The sequence below is a fragment of the Brachypodium distachyon genome, chromosome 4, assembly GCF_000005505.3.
Source record: "Brachypodium distachyon strain Bd21 chromosome 4, Brachypodium_distachyon_v3.0, whole genome shotgun sequence".
In the NCBI taxonomy this organism is placed as follows: Eukaryota; Viridiplantae; Streptophyta; class Magnoliopsida; order Poales; family Poaceae; genus Brachypodium; species Brachypodium distachyon.
In genome coordinates, this window is record NC_016134.3 from 32,310,466 (window position 1) to 32,334,612 (window position 24,147).

Sequence of the window (24,147 nt, forward strand, 5' to 3'; positions counted from 1 at the left end):
GGTCAAAATTATATTTTAAAATGTGTATGTCCACTATCAATTGATGAAATTGATCAGTGTTTTTTTTTGGTGCGTGTGTGTTTTTATGAGAGGATTTAATTATTGTGCAAAAATTACTGTTGATTATTGTTGCTCTAATATGTCTATGTGTGCTTGCCTAAAAAATATTAAATGGTTGTCGTCTAATCGCTTTAGTTTTGTCAACGGCGCAGCAAAGCACGCGTACCAAGCTAGTATCAATCAAGTTTCCGAAGACATCTTTCGCCTTCACATTTCCTTAGACGAATCCTTCAATATTGGACTAGGATTACTTTATTTCCGCGAATTGAGCCTAGCTCAGGTAGAGCTGCACAATTGTGACTCTCAGATACCTTTTGACCCTTCTTAGTTCAACCAAATGAACTAAAATTTTAAAATGATACAACTTTTTGGAAAACTAGTTCATTTGTTTGAACTAAGCAGGGTCAAAGGGTACCCTGAGGGTCACCATGTTTCACTCCTAAGCTCAGGTGGTTGGTTCCTTGTGGTGAAATCAGCCAACCCAGGTTCAAGTCTCCGAACTTGACGTGGGTGCTCGCATTTTCCTGATTTTATTTCAGAACCTAACCGGCGTTATGTTCTCAGTGGACGTTGTATTTCCTCAAGAAAAGAAGGTTGCCCCAAATAAAGCTTTCCTCATAGGAAACATATTAGTGTAAACTACATTGGTAACTTCGAGGGCACACATTTGAATATCCAAAAAAACTATCTTGTTACATTTAAAAAAAATGATAACAGTAAGTACATGTATTCTTCTAATCAAGAAAAACAAGAGAAAGAATAAAATAGCCATAAAACAGCAGGTGGTGCCCAAGTTTCGACAATAAGAAAATAGTTTTTACAAAAGGAGAAAAAAAATAACTGGATAATAAAGCTTTAAATGAAGACACCAAACAATAGCGACGATCGGAAAATCCTTTTAGGTCCCGAGCAACATGGGTATCGTTATCTCGGCCGTGGAATGAAGCCTCGGATCTCCCCCCGTGGGCCCTCCAACGCGTATTCTCCCCGGCCCATGTTGTAATTTCATTCCGGTATTCATCCCTGCACCCATCTGCTGGCCCATGTGTGCCGACCGTGCCACTAGAGCTCACATGTTCCAACAGTGCTTCCAAAGTCCGAGACCCGCATTAATTCCATGTCGCGGCACAAGTTGTTCATCGGTTTCCAAGATGACGTTTACGCAGGGTTTGCAGGTCTGGCTCTCGTTGCAGTCAGAGTCAGCATTTTTTTTAATCAAAGTGGGTATGGTATTAGTAAAAAAGCTAATCAGCTCTTTGTTCAGGCATTGATAATTGGAGGGGACTAGCCAGCGGCGTGCCCCACGTAAATCTACCCAGCGGCGTTTTCCGTGCAACCGCGGAGCGCTGTAAGACCTCGGGACCGAAATTATACAATTTAGCTCCAAATTGCTAACATTTGCATAATTCAAGCCTCAGGTTCTTAACCTACGATAAACACCTCAATACATACACGCATTAATGTGCTCATCGCAGGATTTTACAACATGAATATCATTACCAAAACTCTATATAAGAGAGTAATTACAAAGCTCATACAAGTAGCAGAATAACAAATTTTACAAAGAGAGGACACATGTCCCAACATTACATCATTACATCAGCGAATTATGACCGAGTACGGACAAGAATACAGCATGGTCTGAAGAGGCTGGAAGCTGGAAGGAAACCCGCCACGAGTCTCAGAACCCTGATCTGGATCTCTTGGCTAAACATCGAATCCAACGTCGTGCTCCACGAAGAAGCTAGCGGCTCACCTGTTCTGCTGGAACCTCTGAAGAAAACAACGTTGCAAAGCAACTGAGTACAAATTACTCGCAAGACTTACGGGGAGATCTATGCTAGTATGTAACATGTCTCAAAGGAGGGTAAAGTGGGGTTATGCAGCAGCAGATATATCTGGAGAGACACACTAATGACATCATTTAAGTAGAAGATAAGAAGCGTCTACCAAGTGAGGTGATTAACCTATTTACTAAACACCAAACAACACAATCCTCATATCACCCCTCAACACCCTGTGAGGAATCAATCCAAAGGAAACTCACACTTAAGCAGTTTTAAGCATATCCATGAATAATCCCTAATTACTAGTCAAGTTGTTGAGATTAAGTTGGTTAAGTTCTCTATGATCAAGTAATGACCAACCAAGTCGTCCATAACCGCGGACACGGCTTTCCGAAAGATTTATCCTTGTAGGGTGTGCCAATTTACCCGTACACGTTCGTCCAACCTTTATTGCCACTCGAGTAGGAACACACAAGAATATGTGTCGACAGGATTGGGCGACACGACGTTTCTAAGCCCCACAACTAATCCAGGGAACTACCCAACTGAGTCTAATCCGAAACGAGAGCCCGGCCGAAGCGTCGTACGGACTCAAGAGTTGCGGGAACAACTGGTAGTGGTTCAGTGTCCGCAGAATGATCACTCCAGACGTGTGCCGTAGTCTTATATGTATGCAAAGTACCAACAAATCTCCAAACACAACACTAGTGTATATGCGATATGTCAAATTAAACCCGAATTAATTTGTCAAACAAAATAGGATTTTTACAAAAATAGTTTTAGGCTTTTGCGAACACGCGAAAAGGCAAGCACATTAAAGACAGCTTCGTGCAAATGAATAATTATTTCATGCGACATGATGCTAATGACATGGCAACATGTTAATGATGACATGAACATGATAAGATGATGAAGATAATTAAATTACAAAACAGTCAAAAAGGATTAAAAGGAAAAGGGTTGGTCTCGGGCTGTTACAAGCGCCCCGTGCGCCTTGGTGTGCTCCACGTGCCCGCTCCCTTGCGAGGACCAGCCATGGCAGAAACGGGCCAGTGCTCAAGTAGCTTTGTCTAGAACTGCAAATACACGCTAGGTCAAGCAACCATTTCTCGTGCTGCTGTAAATATTTACCGGTTCTTGCTTGTCCTCATTTTGTGCCGCACTTGTGTCTTCGTTTGACAAAAGTAAGTAAGTTACCATCCAGCGCATGTATTTCCTCATTTTTGCCATCGTTGCTTTTCAGAGACAACAACAGAGCAACCGCTTTTGTTTGTTGACCCGTCTTTTCTCACTGGCACGAAAAGGCTACGGAATGTGGCAACTGACCATGGGGCAAAGGATTTGGCAAACGGCGACACGATAAAATAATTTGATCCCTTGCCAAATGACAACTAGATCAAATAACATGGTCGCTAGAGCCAAAATATGCACACCTGCCATGTTAGCTATGCCTACTTGTCAGATTAATTATGTCTACTTGCCAGCTTAACTATCCCTACTTGCTAGATTAATCATGCCTACTTGCCAGGTTAACTATACTTACTTACCAGATTAATCGTGCCTGCTTGCTAGGTTAACTATCACGACTTGCCAGATTAATTATGATTAATTGCCAGGTTAACTATCCCTACTTGCCAAATTAATCATGCTACTTGTCAGGTTAACAGGCAAGCCGTCTGATTACCAGATTAATTATGCTTAATTGTCAGGTTCTACTTGCCAGATTAATTATGCCGAATCACCATGCCTACTTGTCACTTTAGCAATGGCTATTTTTCAGGTTCAGCTTAGCAATGCCTACTTGGCAAATTAATTAAGCCTACTTGTCAAGTTAACTATTATTTTTAGTTGCCAGATTAAGTATGCCTACTTGGTAGGTTAGCAACACCTAATTGTCAGGTTAACTATCCCAACTTGCCTGGTTAATTATGACTAATCCACAAGCCTATTTGCCACTTTAGTAATGGCTATTTGTCAGGTCCAGGTTAGCAATGTCTACTTGCCAGGTTAGCTGCGCATCATTGCCAAGTTAGCAATGCATACTGCCAGGTTAACTATGTATAATTGCCACATTAAACGTGTCTACTTGCCAGGTTGTCCACACATATTTGCTGGCTTATCCACACCTAATTGTCAAGTTAACTGTGCCTAGTTGCCAGATTCACTATGCTTACTTGCCAGGTTAACTTTTCCTAAATGCCAGGTTCTCCACGCCAAATTTCAAAAATAAAATAAAATTTGTCCATGCCTACTTCTGACTTATCCACACTTACTTGCTAGGTTAATTCTTGTGCCTACTTGTCATGTTAACTATGCCTGTTTGCCAAGTTGTCCACGCCTACTTACCGGTTTATCCACACCTAATTGCCAGGTAAACTGCGCCTACTTGCCAGATTAACTATGCCTATTTGCCAGGTTGTTCATGCCTACTTACGGGCTTAACAACACCTACTTGCCATGTTAACTGCACTTACTTGCAATGTTAACGTGTCTAATTGCCGGGTTATTAATGCATACATACCCTCATATGCGAACTCACTGGTTTAATTGTGTCTACTTGTCTGATTACCCGTTCCTACTCACGGGCGGTACTACAGTACATCTCCTGTTCCGCCGCCGCGCGCTGCTCGGGATTTAGAATCGGCGCGCCCTGCTCCAATCGGGAGGAGAAGTGCAGACAGAAAAAACGCGATCGGAAGAAAAGGAAAATAAGAGAAAGGAAGAAAAGAGGACGCGAGGAAACTGATCGAACGGCACGCGCCGCAAGATGACCAAGTGGGGCACGTGCCCCACTTAAAATCTCCGTTGAAAATTAGTCCACTTAGAATCTCCGTTGAAAATTAGTCAGATATCTTTTTTGTTAGCACACGTGTACTTATTTTTTCGGTCAAAGTGTCAAACCAGCATTACTTTTTGCAATATGTTCGTCTTTTTTCAATTACAGAAAACCGGAACCATCCATATTTCCGGCTCATAGGTTTATTCCGTCTAGGCTAAATATAATTACTCCTTCCGACTTTTAGAAAGCGTCTAGATATATGTAATATTTTGACAAGTAATATGGGTCGGAGGGAGTAACTTTTTTTTCACATAAGAACACCCTGAAATGATTTAAAAAAAATCCTAACGTTTATCTTATGTCTGCCATGCGGAATTACAAACGGGTTATTTGGTTATGTTATTTTATTGTCTAATAACAAACAGTATTCGAACTAGTTCTATATCCATGATTACGAAATACCACTCCCGGGCACAACAGATAGGCATAATTCACTTGAACAAATACCTTTCTTCTTCAACAGCCATATCTTGAACAAATGCCATTTTTATTTAAGTTCAGCAAATCAGATCATTTTAACACAAACACAATCTGTTGGGAACTCAAATGGCAAGGAACAGAAAGACATGTAAAAGACATGCAAACAGCGATCAGGATAATTGGATAAACAAATACAAAAAAATTGATCTGAAAATTCTACCAAAAGATCACATCAAGCAAAAAATCATTTTTTTCAACATTTTCGAGATCAAGAAGTAACAGAAACCTTCCAATAAGCTTCTAAATGAATTTTTATCAAGATTTGGCAGAAACACGAGAAGTATAATCGGACAACACCAGGAGTACAAAATTAATAATTTAGCCGGAACCATAGGCAAATTTGGCCGAAATTAATTTTTTAGCACAAGAAGAAAACCAAGGATTTCAACTGAAAATTCAAAATCTAGTCAAGATTTCCATTCGCAAACTCATCACAAATAATTAGTATATGTATACATGTGTTCCTGATAAAAATCAAATAAAGATAATTGTACAAACACATACAGTGATACAGAACTAAATTTCTCCACCCTCTGTGAATTCATGGATGCATTTACAGATGGTTGACATCACATTTTTCCCCAAGCACTTCGGAATTCATGGATGCATTTACATGGAGCACTAGTATGGGAAGAATTCGACATAATTTTTCATATTATTGTACATCTCCGCCACCGGGTTCTCCTTGAGCAAGGGCAGAGTCTGTTATTCCACAATCTTGCTATTATCCATGATTAATAGTACTCCTTCCGATACATAATAAGTGTCACTGTTTTAGTACAAAATTGTACTAAAATTGTACTCTCTCCGTCCCATATCAAGTGACTTTTTATTACATGTATTAGACACTTTTTAGGCATAGATACATCCATATTTGGGCAAATTTGAGTCACTTAATATGAAACGGTGCGAATACTAAATAAACGACACTTATCATGGATCGGAGGGAGTACATTCGAAGGCAAATGATTTTTGAGTTCTGACAAATACAGCAGGCTGAAACTATACATCACTGGCGCATCCATTCTTCATACATTAGATTAAAGCAAAAGTAGTTTCAGTAAAGATTTTTGAAGCTCTATCCCTTTCTCTGTAGTTTGACTTTAAGACCCCAGCATGTCAAGTCAAATGACTTCAAAATGTATGGTCAGTCTAAGTACACGGCTATTGAGAAAAGTAGCTGAAGTGGTGGTGAATCCGATCCAAAAGCTTAAACCGTAAAGAGAAATCAATTCCTTTTTTCTTAAGATCTTCAGTAGGAGGTGGAATCCGATCCAAAAGCTGGAGAAAAAAACTCTCAGAAGCAACCCAACAGGAGTTTTATTGCTGTAGGTAATCTATACTGAATGTGCCAAACTGCATAAACACCCTAAGCTCAGAGACCCCACAAGCTTCTCCAACTATCTGTTGAAAAAAAGTTCATCGAGTAACTATGCTAACAAACTCCAGGCAGTAAGAGTTTCTTAAATGAGAACTAAAGAATAAGTCACTCTACTCAAGATTAACAAAAAAAAATTGATCTAACATAAATCAAGGATTTGCTAGATAAATACATTTCAAAAATATATGGATCAATTTGATATCTTTTGTTATGCAAACTCTACATTCCAACAAGGAATCTGAATAGAAGGTGCCAAGTTTTGAAAATAAGCAAATAAGCCAGCCCTAGTTTCTACTAAACTGATGATTATTTAGCAATTCTGGTTGCAATTTTTGGTTGTCAACATTCCCATGGGCTCAAAAGATTACCAGAACGCCAACAGCCCTGTCCCACTGTTTAAGACGATATTCCAAGTAGTCTTCTGTAATGCGTAGACCAACATGGGACAAGTCAGGAGCAGCAGAGCCTAGCCTTCACACTCCCTGAAATAAAATGGTAATGCTCTTATTTGGATGAACAAATACGGAAATAATTCTCTCCCGTTCCAGTCTCAAAAGATCAAATTAGTGAGACTCAAATCAACATAAGTTTGAATCGATAACCACAACATTTCTAGCATTACCAACCATATTATGTACGCCAATTTGTCCATTATGGATTGATATCTGAAGGTACGAAATAATGTTTCCAATAAGAGGCTAAAGTAATTAGCAGTGCAATTCACACAGTTCACAATTTCTCACTGCCATGGCTATTTTGATCCAAAAATTCTACCAAAAGATCACTGTGCGGGCCAAAATCAAAGCAAGATCTGGAATGTCCGGACAAAAAATTCTAACCCGGTTAATCTTCAAAGTGCACTAAAAAACAGGTATCACAGTGAGGCTCCAATCTGGAAAACGATTTTTGGTTAAATACATGAAACCAAACAACGAACTAAAACTAGAGAAAAAATAGATCCAGGAAAGAGGTAAAACAAAAAAGATCCACCAGATCAACAAGAAAACCAAGAATGCTCCGTAGGGATCCAACTAATGGATCAACAAGCAAACCAAGATTTCTCTGTGGGTATCCAAGGATCGGAGCAGTGTTCAGCCGCCTGCTACTGAGGCGTGTATGGAAAAGTTCCAGCGTTATAGAAAAAAACTAGATGGATAACCGCGCTTCGCTGTGGCGTTGTTTGACCTGTGGATAGAGTGAACTAAATTTTTCAGGTGTTGTGTTGCCGTGTGGGGTGTGTGTGTGTGTGTGTGGCGAGGTCTGTTTGCTGGGACATACGGTGGCGTTTTATGATCGCTAGAATGTTTCTTTTGTACACACACGTGTTGTATCTAATTATCTTTGTAGTCAATGCCCGTGAACGTGCAACAAAAAGAATCATGAACACAATTGATGTGGATAAAAGAAGGCATGCCTCTAGAAGACTGTCGCGTTCCTCGGCTGTACCTGGATTGATTAGGTCAATGTGTGCTCAAATATAACCAAAACTATAATTCACAACAAAAGGGAAACAATGGCAACTGGTAAAAAAAAGGGAAACAATGGCACAATATTTATATTCAGTGATAACTTGCCAGTAACGATGGCAATTAGTCCTAGTATGCAGAAAATAAAGCATAAAAAATAACAATAGTTATGAACCATGATATGTTTATACAAAACACATAAGCTTTTGAAACAGAAGGGGGTACTTAACTAATCAATACACTTGTGCTAAATATACAATGAAGTAGGCTCAATGAATTGGCATCGGACGCAAAATAACCTGGCCATCTTATATCAAACTTTCTTCCATCAGGCTTAGGCTTTTTTTAAATGCTCTAGCTCCCTGGAATGGACATATGTTGAATTATGCATGGGGAATTGGGGGCTCTCCTCAATGATAATTAGCTATTTTCAGGTGCTAATGGTGCCAAAATGTTTGAACCAAATGAATGCGGCAAAGATAATGATAGGCATATAAACATATAGAACAAAGTTAATACATAATTATAGAACATCACACTAAAGCATGCTGTCATCATCAGCTAATAGAATCAGTACATTCCAGTAAAGTAAGTGCTGAACTTTGGTTCGTACCAGCTGGATTAATTAACATGCCCAGCAAGCTTAATCGCATCAGATGTGGCTATATCTTGATTAGAAGGAGATATAACAAGTATAATACATTCTGGCTACAAAAGAAGGTAGAAATGTGTCACTCCATTAGTAAACAGCTACACGCACATCTTATGTATGGCATGTAGGCACACCATGCAGTGTTCTGGACAATGCTTTCAGGTTGTCCCTCTGAAGAAGATGACAACACGCTGAATTGAATTCCGGGTGAACATTGCATAAATTAGAGAGTGCGCAAAAAGATTAATGGACATTCGCATACCTAAAGGCTAAAGCAACTTTAGTTAGACCCGGTAGATCAGTCAATCTTAAGTTAAACACTTCAATATTAAAATGAATTCAGGGTACTTGGCTACTGTTATCAAATAGAGAAGTTCTAATGCTATTCATATAAAACTAAACTGAAATTATATTATTATTTATAAATCCTGACATTTTACATTAGTATTCACCACAGGTCCTAACATTTTAGCCCCCACTAAGGCCTTGTTCGTTTCCAGCAATCCCTGCAGGGATCGACAGGGAATCTGGTGAAATTGAACTGACTTTCAAACTTTCCCTGTCATTCCCCACCGGGAAGGGCAGAAACGAACTGTCCCTTAGCAGTCTGGAACTCTGGATGACCTGAAAATAAACTGATTTAGCTCTCTTTGAAGTCCTAAAAACAAATGAATGCCAACATCTACCACGTTGTTTCTATTAAAATATACCGCTAGAATATATTCCCAGCAGATCCGCAAATAGAAAAAGAACATGTAACATTCTCATTGGTTCTACGGTTCTACGGTGAACCCCGAAAGTGGAAAAAGGTTCAGCATGCGCTTTTGGATTTGAAATGCAGGTTGTTAATTAATAATGTGTTTTGGTACTGCTCACTTGCTGCACTTGGACAGGAAATTACTCAGGCATGCGACTGTATAAGAATTGGAACGTACAATAAATTAAACAAGGCCAGTCATTTAATCCTCTTAAGTTACATCAGCGCAAGGAGACAATACACCTCCTGAAACTATGAAACTGGACCTTTTTTTATAACTTACGATCCTAATCATAAGAACGGTTGTTCAAAAGGAATTTGCAAGCTTTCAGAGAAAGTATGTTATCAAGGGCATTCCAATACTTCCGCCAAAGTGTACGTAAGATGGCCCGCTCCAGGGTACCACAGACGATGAGGAGAAATATTCATGCTTATGTGAACATAAAAACCAAGTAGCTTGACGATAGGATTTTAGATAGGCCAGCGCGCTTCGCTGCTCCGTGACGTACCTTTGGAATTTTTGGGCTTTGATATAATATTTATTTTTGTAATTTATGTGTGTGGCTTCTTAACTAATGTTCAATAGTGACACATCTGATACTGTACCTCATCAATGGTGCGTTCTTCACAGGGACCAATGACCCTGGACAGTGCAACTTGGTTGTGTAGAGGCTTGGTGATTACCTTGTTGAGACTTCTGACCTCAGTTTGCGCTAATTGGGTTTATGCCTACTGAAACCTACCATATATCCCATGAATAATTATCACAAATCACGGTACCAGTTGAACAAGTGGTAGTTACCCGTTATGTTTGGATTGATCCCTCCATGACATGGGGCTTACATGTAATCTTTAAAAAATGTGGTTGTGAGCTTAAGGATGAACATAGGAGGAAGACGAAAGCAGCAAGAACTACATCCCAGCCATAGAGCTAGATGGAAGGGATATAAAAAAATTAATACAAGATCCAATTAGGTACAAAGTTACTGATAAGCCATGCACTAACCTGATGGTACATACTCCCTCCGATCCTAAATTGTTGTCGAAATATTACATGTATCTAGACATTTTTTAAGAATAGATACATTCATATTTGGGCAAATTTGAGTCAAGAATTTAGGATCAGAGGGAGTATTAAATATGCAAAAGATGGAGGTATCTTATGTTCTGTTTCAACCATCATGTGGCATTATAGCATGTCAGGATCAAGTTATTTTGTCCTATTTACAGCTTATGTGTTGAACTTCGACATCTATTTACCAAACTCTAGAATTCTGCCACTTGGTATACCTTAGAAAGAGCAATTTGGAGCAATCTATCCTGTTATTACAAAGGCGTCATTTCAATATGGTTAAAAGGTTATGTTCTCACACACCAAATAGACAATCTTATTGACTGAATCTCTTCATCTTCTAATAGAGAAACAGCTCACAAGAAAAAAACTCATTTTCCCATGAATTTCATGTACTCACAAATACACTCCGGAAGAGGAAGTACTGGAACACGACCTGAAGCTCATAATGCTTTGTTAAATTACTATTACAGTGGGTAATAATCATCTAAGATATATACGAAGGAACTTAGAACCATACAATTGTCCCAAAAAGAGCACCCTGCCTTCTCATCAATGGATCGTCAAATTTCACATATTTTTCGTCGGTGCTAGTTGAAGAGATAACATCAAGAACCACGGAGATCAAGAAACCAGGGCAGGTGCGGGTACCTGATGCCTAGTTGGAGATTGGAAATTGAGCATAAGCTCATAGTTGTGGCCCTTGGCGATGGTCTCGCCCAGCCGCCGCGCCTCCCGCGGCCTGCCGCCGGCGTGCGACCCCGTCGCCGGCGACGGCGGGCCCTGCCCTCGCCGGCGTCCTTGACCCTCACCGTCGTGGCACGCCTCCTCGTCCTCTTCCTCCCACGCCGCGCCGCCGACCACAAATCTGTACATCATGCAAAGCATCTAACCATTGATTCAGCTACTAAGCATCGATTTGGAAAAAACAGCTTTAGCAAACTTTCATGTACAGCAACACAACAGGTCTAGCTTCAGAAAACACAGCTGCAGCCTGCAGCCAACACAGGTTCAGGAAACAGCAGAGCTCCGTCGTCGCCTCGGGTCAGTGCCGCGCGGGGGGCATCACCGAGGCCGGCCGGTCGCCTGGGGCCAGTGCCACCACAAGGAAAGCAAGCCACCGTAGGTAGCCTCTGCAACCGTCGCCAGGGCGCGGAGTCCAGGCCGTCGCCGCCCGCGGGTGAGAAGCGCCACGTCGCTGCTACTAGCGGTGTAGTCACTTCGTGGTGCCCCAGTTGGTCGTCTGAGGCTGCGGCGCGCCGGCGCCCCAGTTGGTCGTCGGCGGCCCCCTCGTCGCTGGGGATGGAATCAGACAGAGACAGGGGATTGGGGATTTGGTGATTCGTCTTTCTCTCAGTTGCCCAATTTTTACCTAGCTTCAAAGGAAAGACAGGCGGTTTTGCATAAAATTGCATTAAGTTGTTGGTGCAATCCCACTTTTGATCTGCGTCGTGAAATTTCGATCCAACAGCTCTCGGGTGGAGTTTTCAGGTTTTCACGTGATATTTCCCCATACATCTATATGCGTTAAAAAGAAAAACGTCTGTAGATGGTTTCTCACCAATGACCTCAATACCTCATGTCACTGACGGAAAGGCTACCCATTGGTGCACAAGCTTAGATAGTCGTCGGTGACAAGTTATTCTGTAGTATTGAGTTATCTAGATTTCAGAAAAACATATATAGATATACATTTTTGGAAAACAAATGGTATCTTATCCGGCAGGTTCCCAATAACTGGTCCCTGTATTTTCTTTCCCATCGAATTGACCTAAAGGTCCCACATGTTAGCCACTCAAGAATTTATTTTTCTTCTTCCTCACGAGTGTCTCTTCTTCCTGCATCTCTTCTCCTCATTTTTTTCCTAGAGAGAATTGACATAGTACCACTATAAAAACACTTAAATAACAAAGCTTGCCAAAATACGATCACAATTCAGTTTTGGCATGCCGAAATACCACTATCGTTGTAGGTCAAACTTGTTTCGTTAGTCAAACTGTCAAAACCAACAGCAGAAGCCGACATTGTTCCCCTCTGTTCTAGTGTCATGTTCTTGGAAGCTAAGCTTTCTATTTTGGTTGGGAGAAAATTACACTGTGGGTCCATGAACTTGGCAGCGATGTTCAGTTTCATCCATTAACTTAAAAATTGTTCAAATGACTCAGTAAACTTGGCAGCTTTGTTCATTTTAGTCCAAATGGTCAAATTCAGGCAAAATTCGGCAAAGCTGGCATGTGTTCTGGACCTGGCCGGCATGTGATGGCGCTTTTCGTAATTTTTTGGTTATGTACTTTCTCTGTTTAGCCCCTTGGAATCTCCAGAAAGTGGAGACGCTGCCCTCGCAGATGAACCCACTTCGGGGCGGCATCCGCGGCGTCCACGTGAACGGCTCCGTCGATGGGTTCGGCAGCAACAACTTCAGCAGAGCAACGGCCGGCCTAGAGAACAAGATTGTGGATCGATTTGGGATTTTGTCTCGCTAGGGTTATGGCTTTGATGGCTGGACCGCAAGTTGGGTTCCAAGAGTTTTCAGGGGGTTAAACAGAAATGGTCCATAACCATAAAATTGCGAAAATCCACCTCCCGCACCGGTCAGGTCCACGTCACGTGCCATCGTGACAGAATTTCACCTGAATTTGGCCTAGAATGAACAAAGCTGCCAAGTTTAGCGAGTCATTTGAACAGTTTTCAAGTTAATGGATGAAACTGAACATCGCTATCAAGTTCATGGACCCACAGTGTAATTTCCTCTTTGGTTGGTTATTGTTAATTTTGCAGTTGATACTGAAACCAACCATGCTGTGCACAATCAAAATAACAACCAAGGTGTTCTTAATAATACAGCAAGACTACAATGTCCATTGGAACAAGTGATGGCAGCACTCTTTCGAGCAATGAAACTTGTAGCCATGACGAGGTACAATACGCACCGGGCGGTCAAATAAAGCTCAATTGCTCAAAGCACACTACCCATAAGTGTCGTTTGATTCCAGTTAGGAGTACATTACAACAAGTAGGCTAAACATGTTCCATCCAAACCAGCACATCTAATAACTCTGCAAGAGATCAACAAAAGGAAATGTACCCTTTTGTTTGCAACAAAATTGGTAAAAATGAAGGTGACAAGACAACAAAGAGGTTGCTACTCTTAGGCAGAGAAACAGAAAACTGGCTGCAGGGCACAGCTTAGAGTTAAGAGAATAGGAGCGAGGTGGCAAGTAACTATGTTTGTTGAGGAACATACACATCCATTGACTAAGAAATTTGTCCTTGAAGCAATACTTATGAAGGTCATGCAGTAGGATTTACTGGAAAGCACACAATTATGGCTAAAAAAATACTTTGCATAGGCAGCAAAACCTACATGATACTACCAGCAGTTCTCCACCTAATTTTGTTCTAAGCAAGATTTCCCTTATAACTTTTCTAAGGACAGAATGAAAGCACAACAAAGTAGAAATATGAGTGACTCTTCTTGTTCTACTGTTTACCTATTCAGTCATGGGAGAAGGTGCCTTTGGTAGAACCTTGGCATGTGCGCGACTTCGAAACATGGAGGTGAGGCTGGCAGGGGGGTTGTAGCATTACATGGACAAAATATTGGTGCAAAAGATGAATAATAAATGCTAAGCAACATATCAATGGAACAAGTTAACTCGCATACAAAGGCCCTGTTTGGTTAGGCTTAAATGTGGCTTTTGGTTTTTGGCTTATAAGCCACACAAAGCACCTATTTAGGTGCTTTGGCTTTGGACTTGATATTGTTAGATGATGGTGTATGCAACATTTAAGCCACATTTAAGCCTAACCAAACAAGGCGTAAGCCTTCTTGAAGAAAAACAATGGGAATCACCAAACATTCTCTGGGTCAACAAAGAAGCATTCAAATTAATCTGCAAATGCATCATCTATGTGGTTAAATCCAAAAACAAAGCTAGTAATGAAGGTAAAGAGAAAGAACACATGACATTCCATGTTAACACGTGCAGCGGCAATAGGCAAAAAGAAAGCAGAAAAGATGTAAAAAAGCTAAGGAACTAAATCACAACAATCGTTTGATGCACTATAAGTATGAATTGGTGTATGTTCAGCAATAGATTTGGCTGTGTAGCATGGCATGATAAATAGCATAAAGAAGGTGTCAGAGAATGGAAAAGCACTCAAGTTAATCCAACAAATGCTTAGACTCATTATTGAATAGCTGCATAAAGCCAAGTATTTTCATGAGAAGACCCAAAAACCGTGTTTGAGCTCTGATCAGCAATGAACTAATCATTAACATACAAAATTAATGGAAATGGCAATGACAACAAATTTCATGTAAGTAACCGAGAATTGTCCAGATACTTCAGTACACACCAAAGTGGATTGTGTTTGTCAATACCAGGAATAAAGGTAAGCACTCATAAAGAGGCATCCGTACACTGAACTCCTTGCTCCTGCTACAGACCCAAGCGAGAAACCATTTAGCTTAATTTAGAGCTAAAAAATAGTGCACCCGTGGATCCGAAAACATTTGAAAGTAACTCATTCATCATGTTGAGTTCACGTCCTACTGCTTGTACAATGAAAGAAAAAACATCATTTGACCAATGTCAGATTCTTACAGCTCAGGACTTAACAGGAGTTGTTAAACGAAGTTAGAGATTTTTTACCTTCATGAGAATGAGCGATGTTGGCCATTTTCTCAATCGCATAGCTGAACCGTTAAAGGCGCAAATGTTGGACAGCCAAACTCCATATCATGTCTGATTAGGACACACAAGAACCCTTTTTCAGAAAACACCAATGCGCCAGCCATGCCGATCAAGTATGATGCCATTTGGGATGCATCACTGATCACACAACTGAATTTTCTGGAACCTATTAGAAAAAAAATGCTTATTTAGCTCAGGTTAGATACATGTACAATATAAGTGGTAGCAAATCGCAGCAGCAAACTGATAAGCACAAGAGTTGGGTGTGTTTGGGACAGCTCCAGCTCCACAGATTTGGTGGAGTTGGTCATTCATAGCTTCATTTTTTTTCATGGAGCTAGAGTTGTGGATACTTGGAAGATGTTTTATAGTTTTATGTTGTGGCATTTCTGAATTAATAACAACTGCAGCTCCACGAAAAAGTGAAGCTATGAATGACTTTACCAAATCCGTGGAGCTGGAGCTGTCCCAAACACACCCTTGGTTTCAAACCATTTGATGTTGCACTTCAAGATAATTAGTTTCTGCTTTTCACAATAAAAGATATGCGCTAAATATTGGAAAAAACTGATTTCATGCTGATATTTCTCAATATTCCCATGCAAAAGTGGACATACTGACCAAACCGTTGCAAAAATATGTATGCTCAATTTCAGGCAACTCTGGCAGCCACGTGAAAAGCTGTCATGAATATGCATTCAGCAACAGTACAATACCGAGATGCGTATGAGCAAAATTTTGAGGTGGAAAACATAGCATACACTAGCGAAGCTTACCAACATGGCTGTAGACAAAGATAGAGAATGCAGCAGATGCCAGAAAGTGCTGGGAAAAAGATATAATAGATAAACTTGAAAACTCCAAGAGTCAAGCTGCGCAACTGAATAGGTCAACAATTGAACTAAAGAATTTAACTGAAGAGAACACCTAAAGACTTTATGTAACACAATTGCCCCTGTAACATATACATACTATTTATATTTATTAAAAAAACATCAACTGACACACCAGTTTTGTTGAAACCTAGGAAGCAACCAATTTGTAAGTAAACATAAAGAAAAATGAAAGGAAACAACAAATTCCCAGAAGGTGTCTCCTGGAAAGCTTACGAAAATTAATACATGGATTAATAAATTTGGAATTTAGGAAGCTTATTTCAAAGGAAGAGCCATGTTTTCATGGATCTCACAGAGTAGAGAGGCTTCTCATACGTACTCAATAAACTTGAGTAAACAAATCGACCATCAGAAGGCCCACCCTGGCTCCAGAACGGTCAATAATTTACTTTAAAGGAGGATGTAATACCTTATGGAACGGAGGGAGTAATGGATGTAATCACAAAATGTAGACTGTACCCAACATTAATGAAATCATCTACTTCCTCCGTTCCATAATTCTTGTCGAAATATTACATGTATCTAGACACTTTTTAGGAAAAGATACATCCATTTTTGGGCAATAATTTACTTTATGGAACGGAGGGAGTAATACCTTTCAGGCATTGTACTCAAGAATCTAAGCCCCTAGAATACATCACAGAACAAACACAGAAAAAACTACAGGCATATAGATGAACAAGAATAACAACTGAAATTGAGATCTCTTACACTTGTAGTCTACTTCTCTATTCAGGTGTTCACTGATATTGCTCAGAAGCACTATCCCACACCTCGATAGACTGCTTATCTACTCTAGCCAATGCCATCCTGCTGCCTCCAAAGGCCCAGCTCACGATCTTGGCCTTCACCCTTACCCCCTCCTCATCGTGTTTCGAAACCATAGATGGCCCATTCCCAACCCAATTTCTCCTCATCCCCTTCTTCCGACAAGCCTCTGGTGTCAATTCCACCTGCGTCCACACCTCAACATGTGCGCCGCGTGCCACAAACACCCAGTTGCGGTAGCACTCAATCCTACAACCATTTCCATCCTTCTTGCGAGATGCTGCTGCTGCTTCCGCCCTTTGTCCATCTCCAATGCACACCCAAGGCTCCAAGCAGATACCACCACCACCAAGCCTCCTCAAGTCAGCCATGAACACCTCACCAGATGCAGCCCCCACCTTGAATAATGACGATAGCGAGTCTGATGCAGCAACATCTGCAAAGCAATCCTCCTTCTCCCTGTTCTCCCACACGGGCACTGTCGAGCTTGCTCGGACGTCCCACAGGCGTATGTCCCCCACCATTCCAGCTGGCCCAGAGTGTGACCCGGCGGCAAGCAAGAGATTGTACCCACCAAGCCAACCAAGCTTTGTTGGTGGTATCGCTGCTTCAACGTCCGCACCAAATACCTCTTTCCGGCCAATTTCCACCACCGGTGATAAAGAATTCATGTCAAAAGCCACTACCGCGCTGGAATTCCGGCGAGCTGACTCAAAGCTGGCAAAGACTTGTGAGGCCGGCGTGGCGAGCATGGATAGAACGGAGGCAGAGGGCGAGTCGAGCCACGAAAGCACCTCCGGAGCTGCAGAGACGGGGGAGTCACCCTGGTGGAACCTGCAGAGGTGGACGCCGGGGAAGTCGTGGGCGGCAGCAAGGGCGAGGGTGGGGGACACGGCGACGAGCGAGTCGACGGTAGGAAGCGGCGTGAGGACGGTGCTGCGGGAGGCGAGCGCGGCGTCGAATCCGGTGACGACCCCGCCGTGCGCGGCGACGAGGGAGGCGCAGTGCGGAGAGGGGGCGATAGCCACAGCGGAGGGAGCGGCGCGACCGGCGAGGGGAAGGAGGGCGGATGGGCGCAGGGACAGGGGGGAGAAGGCGGACGGCGCGGAGATGGATGCGAGGAGAGCTCCGTCGAGCGCAAAGTGACGAGCCTCGGCGAGGAGAGCGGCTGAGGGAGGAGCAGGTGACGCGAGGCGGCCGCAGCGGAGGAAGGAGAGGATGAGGGCGAAGAGGCGGGGATCTCGATCGAGGAAGTGCGGCGCGCTAGGGGGCGAGGGCCCGAGAGCGGCGAGCGGGGACGACGAGCCGGCTCGGGAGAGGGTGGCTGCCGTGGTCTGGAAGATCTCACCGCCGACGTTGAGGGTGACGACGGAGGTGGAGGCCATGGTGGGATTGGCGTTGACTTGGAAGGACTGTGATGAGCACCTGGCCAGGGAAGAAGAATTAGTTGAGGCCCAACGGTGAGAAAGAAACGGTTTCGCTGTCATTTATGCTTTGAGATCTGAAATGGACGATAAAAACAGGCGGATAAAATGAAATCTACTCATTGATCTTGATCCAACTGTTCTAATTCGTCAACTTGAAATTTTAAAAAAAGTTGAAGCCAACTGATTTAATGGTCTTTTCGAAAGCCAAACCTCCAGATGTAGCATCTACCCACATAAACAAGAGTAACATGTATGGCCAAGTACACGACGAGGTACCGAGTTTTGACGAATGTTTAACTATGATTTTTGTTTCCTGTACATGACGTATCATAATGTATTTGATGGGGATACATACCACCGAGTATATTGGCTTTAGGATGTGTTTAGTAACCAAGATGCCTTAACAAATGAGGACAAGCATTGGCTTGCCGGTCAAGGATTTCTCGACCTTCATTTTGCAAACTTTTTGACAATCAAAATTTTGGTCACAAACAAAACAAGTGCCAACCAATTTTTTTTTCTTAAGGCAGTTGTCAACTTTTTGGCTTGGCTAGTTGGCATCAAACCAAACATACCTAGCTTTCCAGAAACCACTGACACACCCGGGCGGTCGATCAGCTTCTCGTTTGCCGGGAGCAAAACCAGAAACTGACATGCCCTCCTTCCTCCTCCCCCAGCACAACTCCATTAATGCAAATTTAAACCTCCAGGAGAAAAATGCTTCTATACAACTGACAAGGGTATAAGCAAAAGAGGAGAATCGGCAACAAGTTAGGAACCATTGCATAGATCACAGGACCAACGCATCAACTAGCGCTACAAGAAGATGAGGATCTTAATTACGTAACCGTGGTAGAAGCACCTTGCATGTTTAGGAACCCTCCTGCATTCGAATCTGCATCCCAGCCTGAATGCACACCCCAACATCCTGTGAAACCAAAACCAGACCCAAAAGTTAGTGATGTCGAGTCTACATAGAATGTAATAAAACCGAGGATTGTGGAAAATCTTTCTTGAACAAAATGTAGAGTGCTAGAAATATTATTTTTACAGCATCTAATCTAATGAATAGAATTACATCCATTCTTTGTGTATGATTCTTGATTAGTTTTATACTTTCCAGAACCTACGTTAGCGTTGCTTTTCCTTCTCTAATGACAGCGCAATTACTGTTCATGATGTGGTCCTTTTAAGGAGCCTCCTTGATCTTTTCACTCTTCCTCTGTCGGATGCTACGGAATGACATCTTTCGCAATATGCCTCACTCGGTGCCCAGATGGTTCAGTGGTTTCAAAGCTGATATGTTCAAAGTATTAGGTTTGGGGACGGTCCTCGTTCTGCTATTAGAGGTTGGCTAGATTTTATTAGTCTGTCAATTAGAGTCAATCCTCTTCCTGTTCGAGCTTTCGCTCTTAGTGTGTCTTGTGTCCCTCCTAAACATACTTGTGCATATCTTTTTTTCTCGGTCGGAGCCTCTCCTACAGATTCTTAAAAAAACTTCCAGATTCTAAAGAAACGGACGTCTTCTTTGTGTAATGTGCAGGTGTGGATTTAATTTGCCACCTGGTAGGTTTGACTTTAATTTTGCAGCGAAACCAACCATGTTGTGCACAATCAAAATAAAACACTACAATGTCCATTGGAACAAGTGATGGGAACACTCTTTCGAACAATAAAACTTGTAGCCATGACGAGGTACAATCAACACCAGGTTGTCGAAATACATCTCATAATACCCTACTCATAAGGCCCAGTTTGGTTACTCCCATCCCAGTGGGGATTGGGAGGGATTGATAAGATTTTAGGTCAAATTCAGTCCAACCCCTCTCAATGCATGCAGCGAAGGTCACAACCGAACGAGGCCTAAGTGTCATTTGATTCCAGGTAAGAAGCTAAGTTACATAACAACAAGTATGTTAAATATGTTGGGTTTTCCATCCAAACCAGCACATCTAGAAACTATGCAAGAGATCAACAAAATAAAATGTATCTTTTTGTTTGAAACGAAATTGGTAAAAATGAAGCTGACAAAAAAGAGGTTGCTACTCTTAGGCAGAGAACGAGAAAACGGGATGCAGGGCACAGCTTAGAGTTAAGAGAATAGGAGCGAGGTGGCAAGTAACTATGTTTGTTGAGGAACACGCAGAAGGATTTACAGAACAAAGCACACAACTATGGCTAAAAAAAATATACTTTGCATAGCCAGCGAAACCTACATGCTACCACCAGCAGTTCTCCACCTAATTTTGTTCTAAGAAAGATTTCCCTTGTGAATTTTCTAAGGACAAAATGAAAGCACAACAAAGTAGAAATATGAGAGATTCTTCTTGTTCTAGTGTTTACCTTGTGTATTCAGTCACGGAAGAAGGCACCTATGGTAGAACCTTGGCAGTTGGCATTTGCGTGACTTGAAACAAAATTGAAGCGTTGGACCCACGGCGTCCCATGCTCATTCCTGGGAGCGCATGCACGGAGGTGAAGGTGACAAGAGGACTGTAGCATTACATGGACAAAATATCGGTGCAAAAGATGAAGGATACAAATACAGCGCGTATGATGCGCTATTGCATTGGGGGGCGACGCCGCAGGCATGGCATGCGACACCAGATGCATGCGATGCATCTATACGCATGTGAGCTGATGCATGCAAAAAGTAGCTAGCAGCCAAAATTGTTAACGTATAGATTTTCTGCAAATTTAAAACTTTAAAATGTCTTAGCTCTCAAATTATGTACCTAATTCATGGTCCTTTTTCACAGATATTTATATTCCAAGGGGGCTTCAAAACTATATGTCATATGAATATATTTTGACAATCTTTTTTCATCTGAGGCCACCCAATAATAATATGAAGTTGCCACCATTTTAATAATAAATTACGACAACTTTATACAAAATAGTATGGTGACTTGCATTAAAATTACCACCCAAGTGACATTTGGAGTTGTCACCATGTTAATAACAAGTTACCACGTGGTGAGTTCTTACAAAATAGAATGATGATTTGTGCATTAAAATTACCACCTAATAATATATGAAACTGCCACCATATTAATAATAAATTATCACGTGGCAACTTCGTGCAAATTAGGATGGTGACTTCTGCATTAAATTGCCACCCAAATAACATATGGAGTTTTCACCATGTGGTGAGTTCATACAAAATAGAACGGTGCTGATTTGAGCATTAAAATTACCATCTAAAAATATATGAAACTGCCACCATGTTAATAATAAACTACCACGTGGCAACTTCATGCAAATTACGATGGTGACTTCTGCATTAATATTGCCACCCAAATAACATATGGAATTTCAACCACGTTAGTAACAAGTTACCACGCGGTGAGTTCGGACAAAGTAGGACAATCATAATATATGAAGTTAACGTCGTGTTTGTAAAAGAAATTACCACATGGTGAAATTTTGTCGAACCATTTCCGAGTGATATCTAGTTCAAAGCCCTTGACGATAACATAAGGCGAAACCAGATTTTGATTAGAGCAGACGGTTTAAGCTACAAAGGATTCTGAATATTAGGCAAAAAAAACTTTCAAATGTGCTGATGCCAATATGGATGTTTTGTTGGCACTTGATTTTATATCTCATAACTCCAAACAAAAAATTATAATTAAAATTACATGCATGCATGCTCATGCGTGCATTTTTCCCGCATGCAGCTAACAACCAAGATGGACTGCTCAGGCTAGCTGCGATCGATCAACGAGAGTGACGTCGCGCGCGCGGACTAACCAGCGAACGTGCGCGCGTAATATTTCCCGAAAGAGGAATAATAAATAAATGCTAAGCAACATATCAATGGAACAAATTAACTTGCATACTACGCCTTCTTGAAGAAAAGCAATGGGACTCAACAAATATTCTCTGGGTCAACAAAGAAACATTCAAATTAATCTGCAAATACATCATCTATGTAGTTAAATCCAAAAACAAAGCTAGTAATGAAGGTAAAGAGAAAGAACACATGGCATTCCTTAACTCGTGCACCTACAAAAGAAAGCAGAGAAGACGTCCAAAAAGCTAAAGGAACTAAATCCGTAACAATCGTTTGATCCACTATAAATATGAAATTTGGTGTTCACTGTTCAGCAATAGATTTGGCTGCGCAGCATGGCATGAAAAAGCTTAAGACTCATTATTGAATAGCTGCATAAAACCAAGCATTTTCAAGAGAGGACCCAAAATTAATGGAAATGGCAAGGAAAATGAATTTGATGCAAGTAACCGAGAATTGTCCATATATATAACAAGATAAAAGATACTTCAGTACACACCAAAGTGGGATTGTGTTTGTCAATACCAGGAATAAAGGTGAGCACTCGTAAAGAGGCATCCATATTCCACACACTGAACGGTTGCTCCTGCTGCAGACCCAAGCGAGAAAACAATTTAGCTTAATTTTAGAGCTACAAATAGTGCACCCATGGATCAGAAAACATTTGAAAGTAACTCATTCATCATGTTGAGTTCATGTCCTACTGCTTGCATAATGAAAAAAAAAACATGATTTGACCAATGTCAGTTACTTAGGACTTGAACAGGAGTTGTTAAACGAAGTTAGAGGATTTTAGCTCCACGAGAATGAGCGATCTTGGCCATTTTCTCAATCGCATAGCTGAACCGTTAAAGGCGCAAATATTGGACAGCCAAACTCCATATCATGTCTGATTAAGACACACATGAGTCCTTTTCCAGAAAACATCTATGCGCCAGGCATGCCGATCAAGTATGATGCCATTTGGCATCCATCACACAACTGAATTTTCTGGAACCTATTAGAAAAAAAATGGTTATTTAGCTCAGGTCAGCTACATGCACAATATAAGTGGTAGCAAATCGCAGCAACAAACTGATACGCATAAGAGTTGGTGTCGAACCATTTGATGTTGCACTTCAAGATAATAGTTTATGTTTTTCACAATAAAAGATATGCGCTTAATATTGGAAAAACTGATTTCATGCTGATATTTCTCAACATTCCCATGCAGAACTGTACATACTGACCAAACCGTTGCAAAAATATGTATGCTTAATTGCAGGCGACTCTGGCAGCCACGTGAAAAGCTGCCATGAATATGCATTGAGCAACAGTACAAACAAACATGTACAAATATTAGTGTTTCCACATGAAAAGAATTTAGAAAGGAACGCACATTCAGTATGATCGTCTGATTTATCGTTGATGAACCTGCTGTTGGCTTCCAAATCTAGCTGAAATTCCAGCTAATGAAAAAAACAAATAAGCATATATGCAAGGAGAGAAGAAAACAAAGAGCATGGTCAAGCACCTGTTGGACAAACTGAATCGGTCCAGTAGCAACACCTCATGAGCCTTCACCTCTAACATGTACAACACTAACTTCTCCTCCATCCAACATTTTCAACGGAAGCCGGAATCCTGAAACGATAGCAATCGGAGAGATGGTCAGCGCAATCAGCAGGGATATGCCACAGAATATCATGACTGTGGGGCAACCAGGTAAGCACCTGGTTTTCAAACAGCTCGCGTTGCTGGTACAGGAGAAGGTACGGCGTGGCTAGAGGGGTCGATGACGGAGCGCCCAGGAACTTCAAAGGGCAGGCAACGAGCTCCGGTTTTGTAATCAAAGAAACTTGGCAATCTTGATTTTCTTTTTTTGGCCAAGTATTATAAGCACGACAAGGTTTAACAATTCACTTGTAACCTACTGAAGTAGTAGCATATATAGCATATGCAATAGGTACAAATTTTCTGAATTTCTCTCCACCCAATATCAGCAACACATATGCCAGACAAACTATATCATGATTTTGCAATTGACAACGCCAAAGTAGAACTCAGGTGCAAACCAATTTGTAAAACAT

At 41.4% G+C, this 24,147-nt stretch overlaps 1 protein-coding gene across 13 annotated transcripts; it reads right to left on the bottom strand.

Moving 5' to 3' along the window:
• Positions 1–5,636: 5,636 nt before the first annotated feature.
• LOC100821637 (BTB/POZ domain-containing protein At5g41330) lies at positions 5,637–24,001 on the bottom strand. Of its 13 annotated transcripts, none has more exons than XM_024454727.1 (14): positions 23,791–24,001; positions 23,592–23,701; positions 23,457–23,526; positions 20,626–23,075; positions 19,145–19,210; positions 18,858–19,013; positions 15,968–18,280; positions 15,150–15,357; positions 13,986–15,049; positions 11,146–11,362; positions 8,627–8,721; positions 8,313–8,375; positions 6,916–7,029; positions 6,121–6,447 (listed from the first exon to the last, which is right to left on the bottom strand). In XM_024454727.1, exons 5-7 carry the CDS (start codon positions 19,207–19,209, stop codon positions 16,828–16,830), a joined length of 1,674 nt encoding a protein of 557 aa, XP_024310495.1. In that variant the 5' UTR covers position 19,210; positions 20,626–23,075; positions 23,457–23,526; positions 23,592–23,701; positions 23,791–24,001; the 3' UTR covers positions 6,121–6,447; positions 6,916–7,029; positions 8,313–8,375; positions 8,627–8,721; positions 11,146–11,362; positions 13,986–15,049; positions 15,150–15,357; positions 15,968–16,827. The 13 variants fall into 13 exon arrangements, 12 of the variants coding, with proteins under 12 accessions (XP_024310497.1, XP_003576385.3, XP_024310495.1 ...); XM_024454724.1 differs by having other exon boundaries at positions 6,121–6,570; XM_024454719.1 differs by lacking the exons at positions 8,313–8,375; positions 8,627–8,721 and having other exon boundaries at positions 6,121–6,570; positions 20,626–20,737; positions 22,604–22,667.
• Positions 24,002–24,147: the final 146 nt, after the last annotated feature.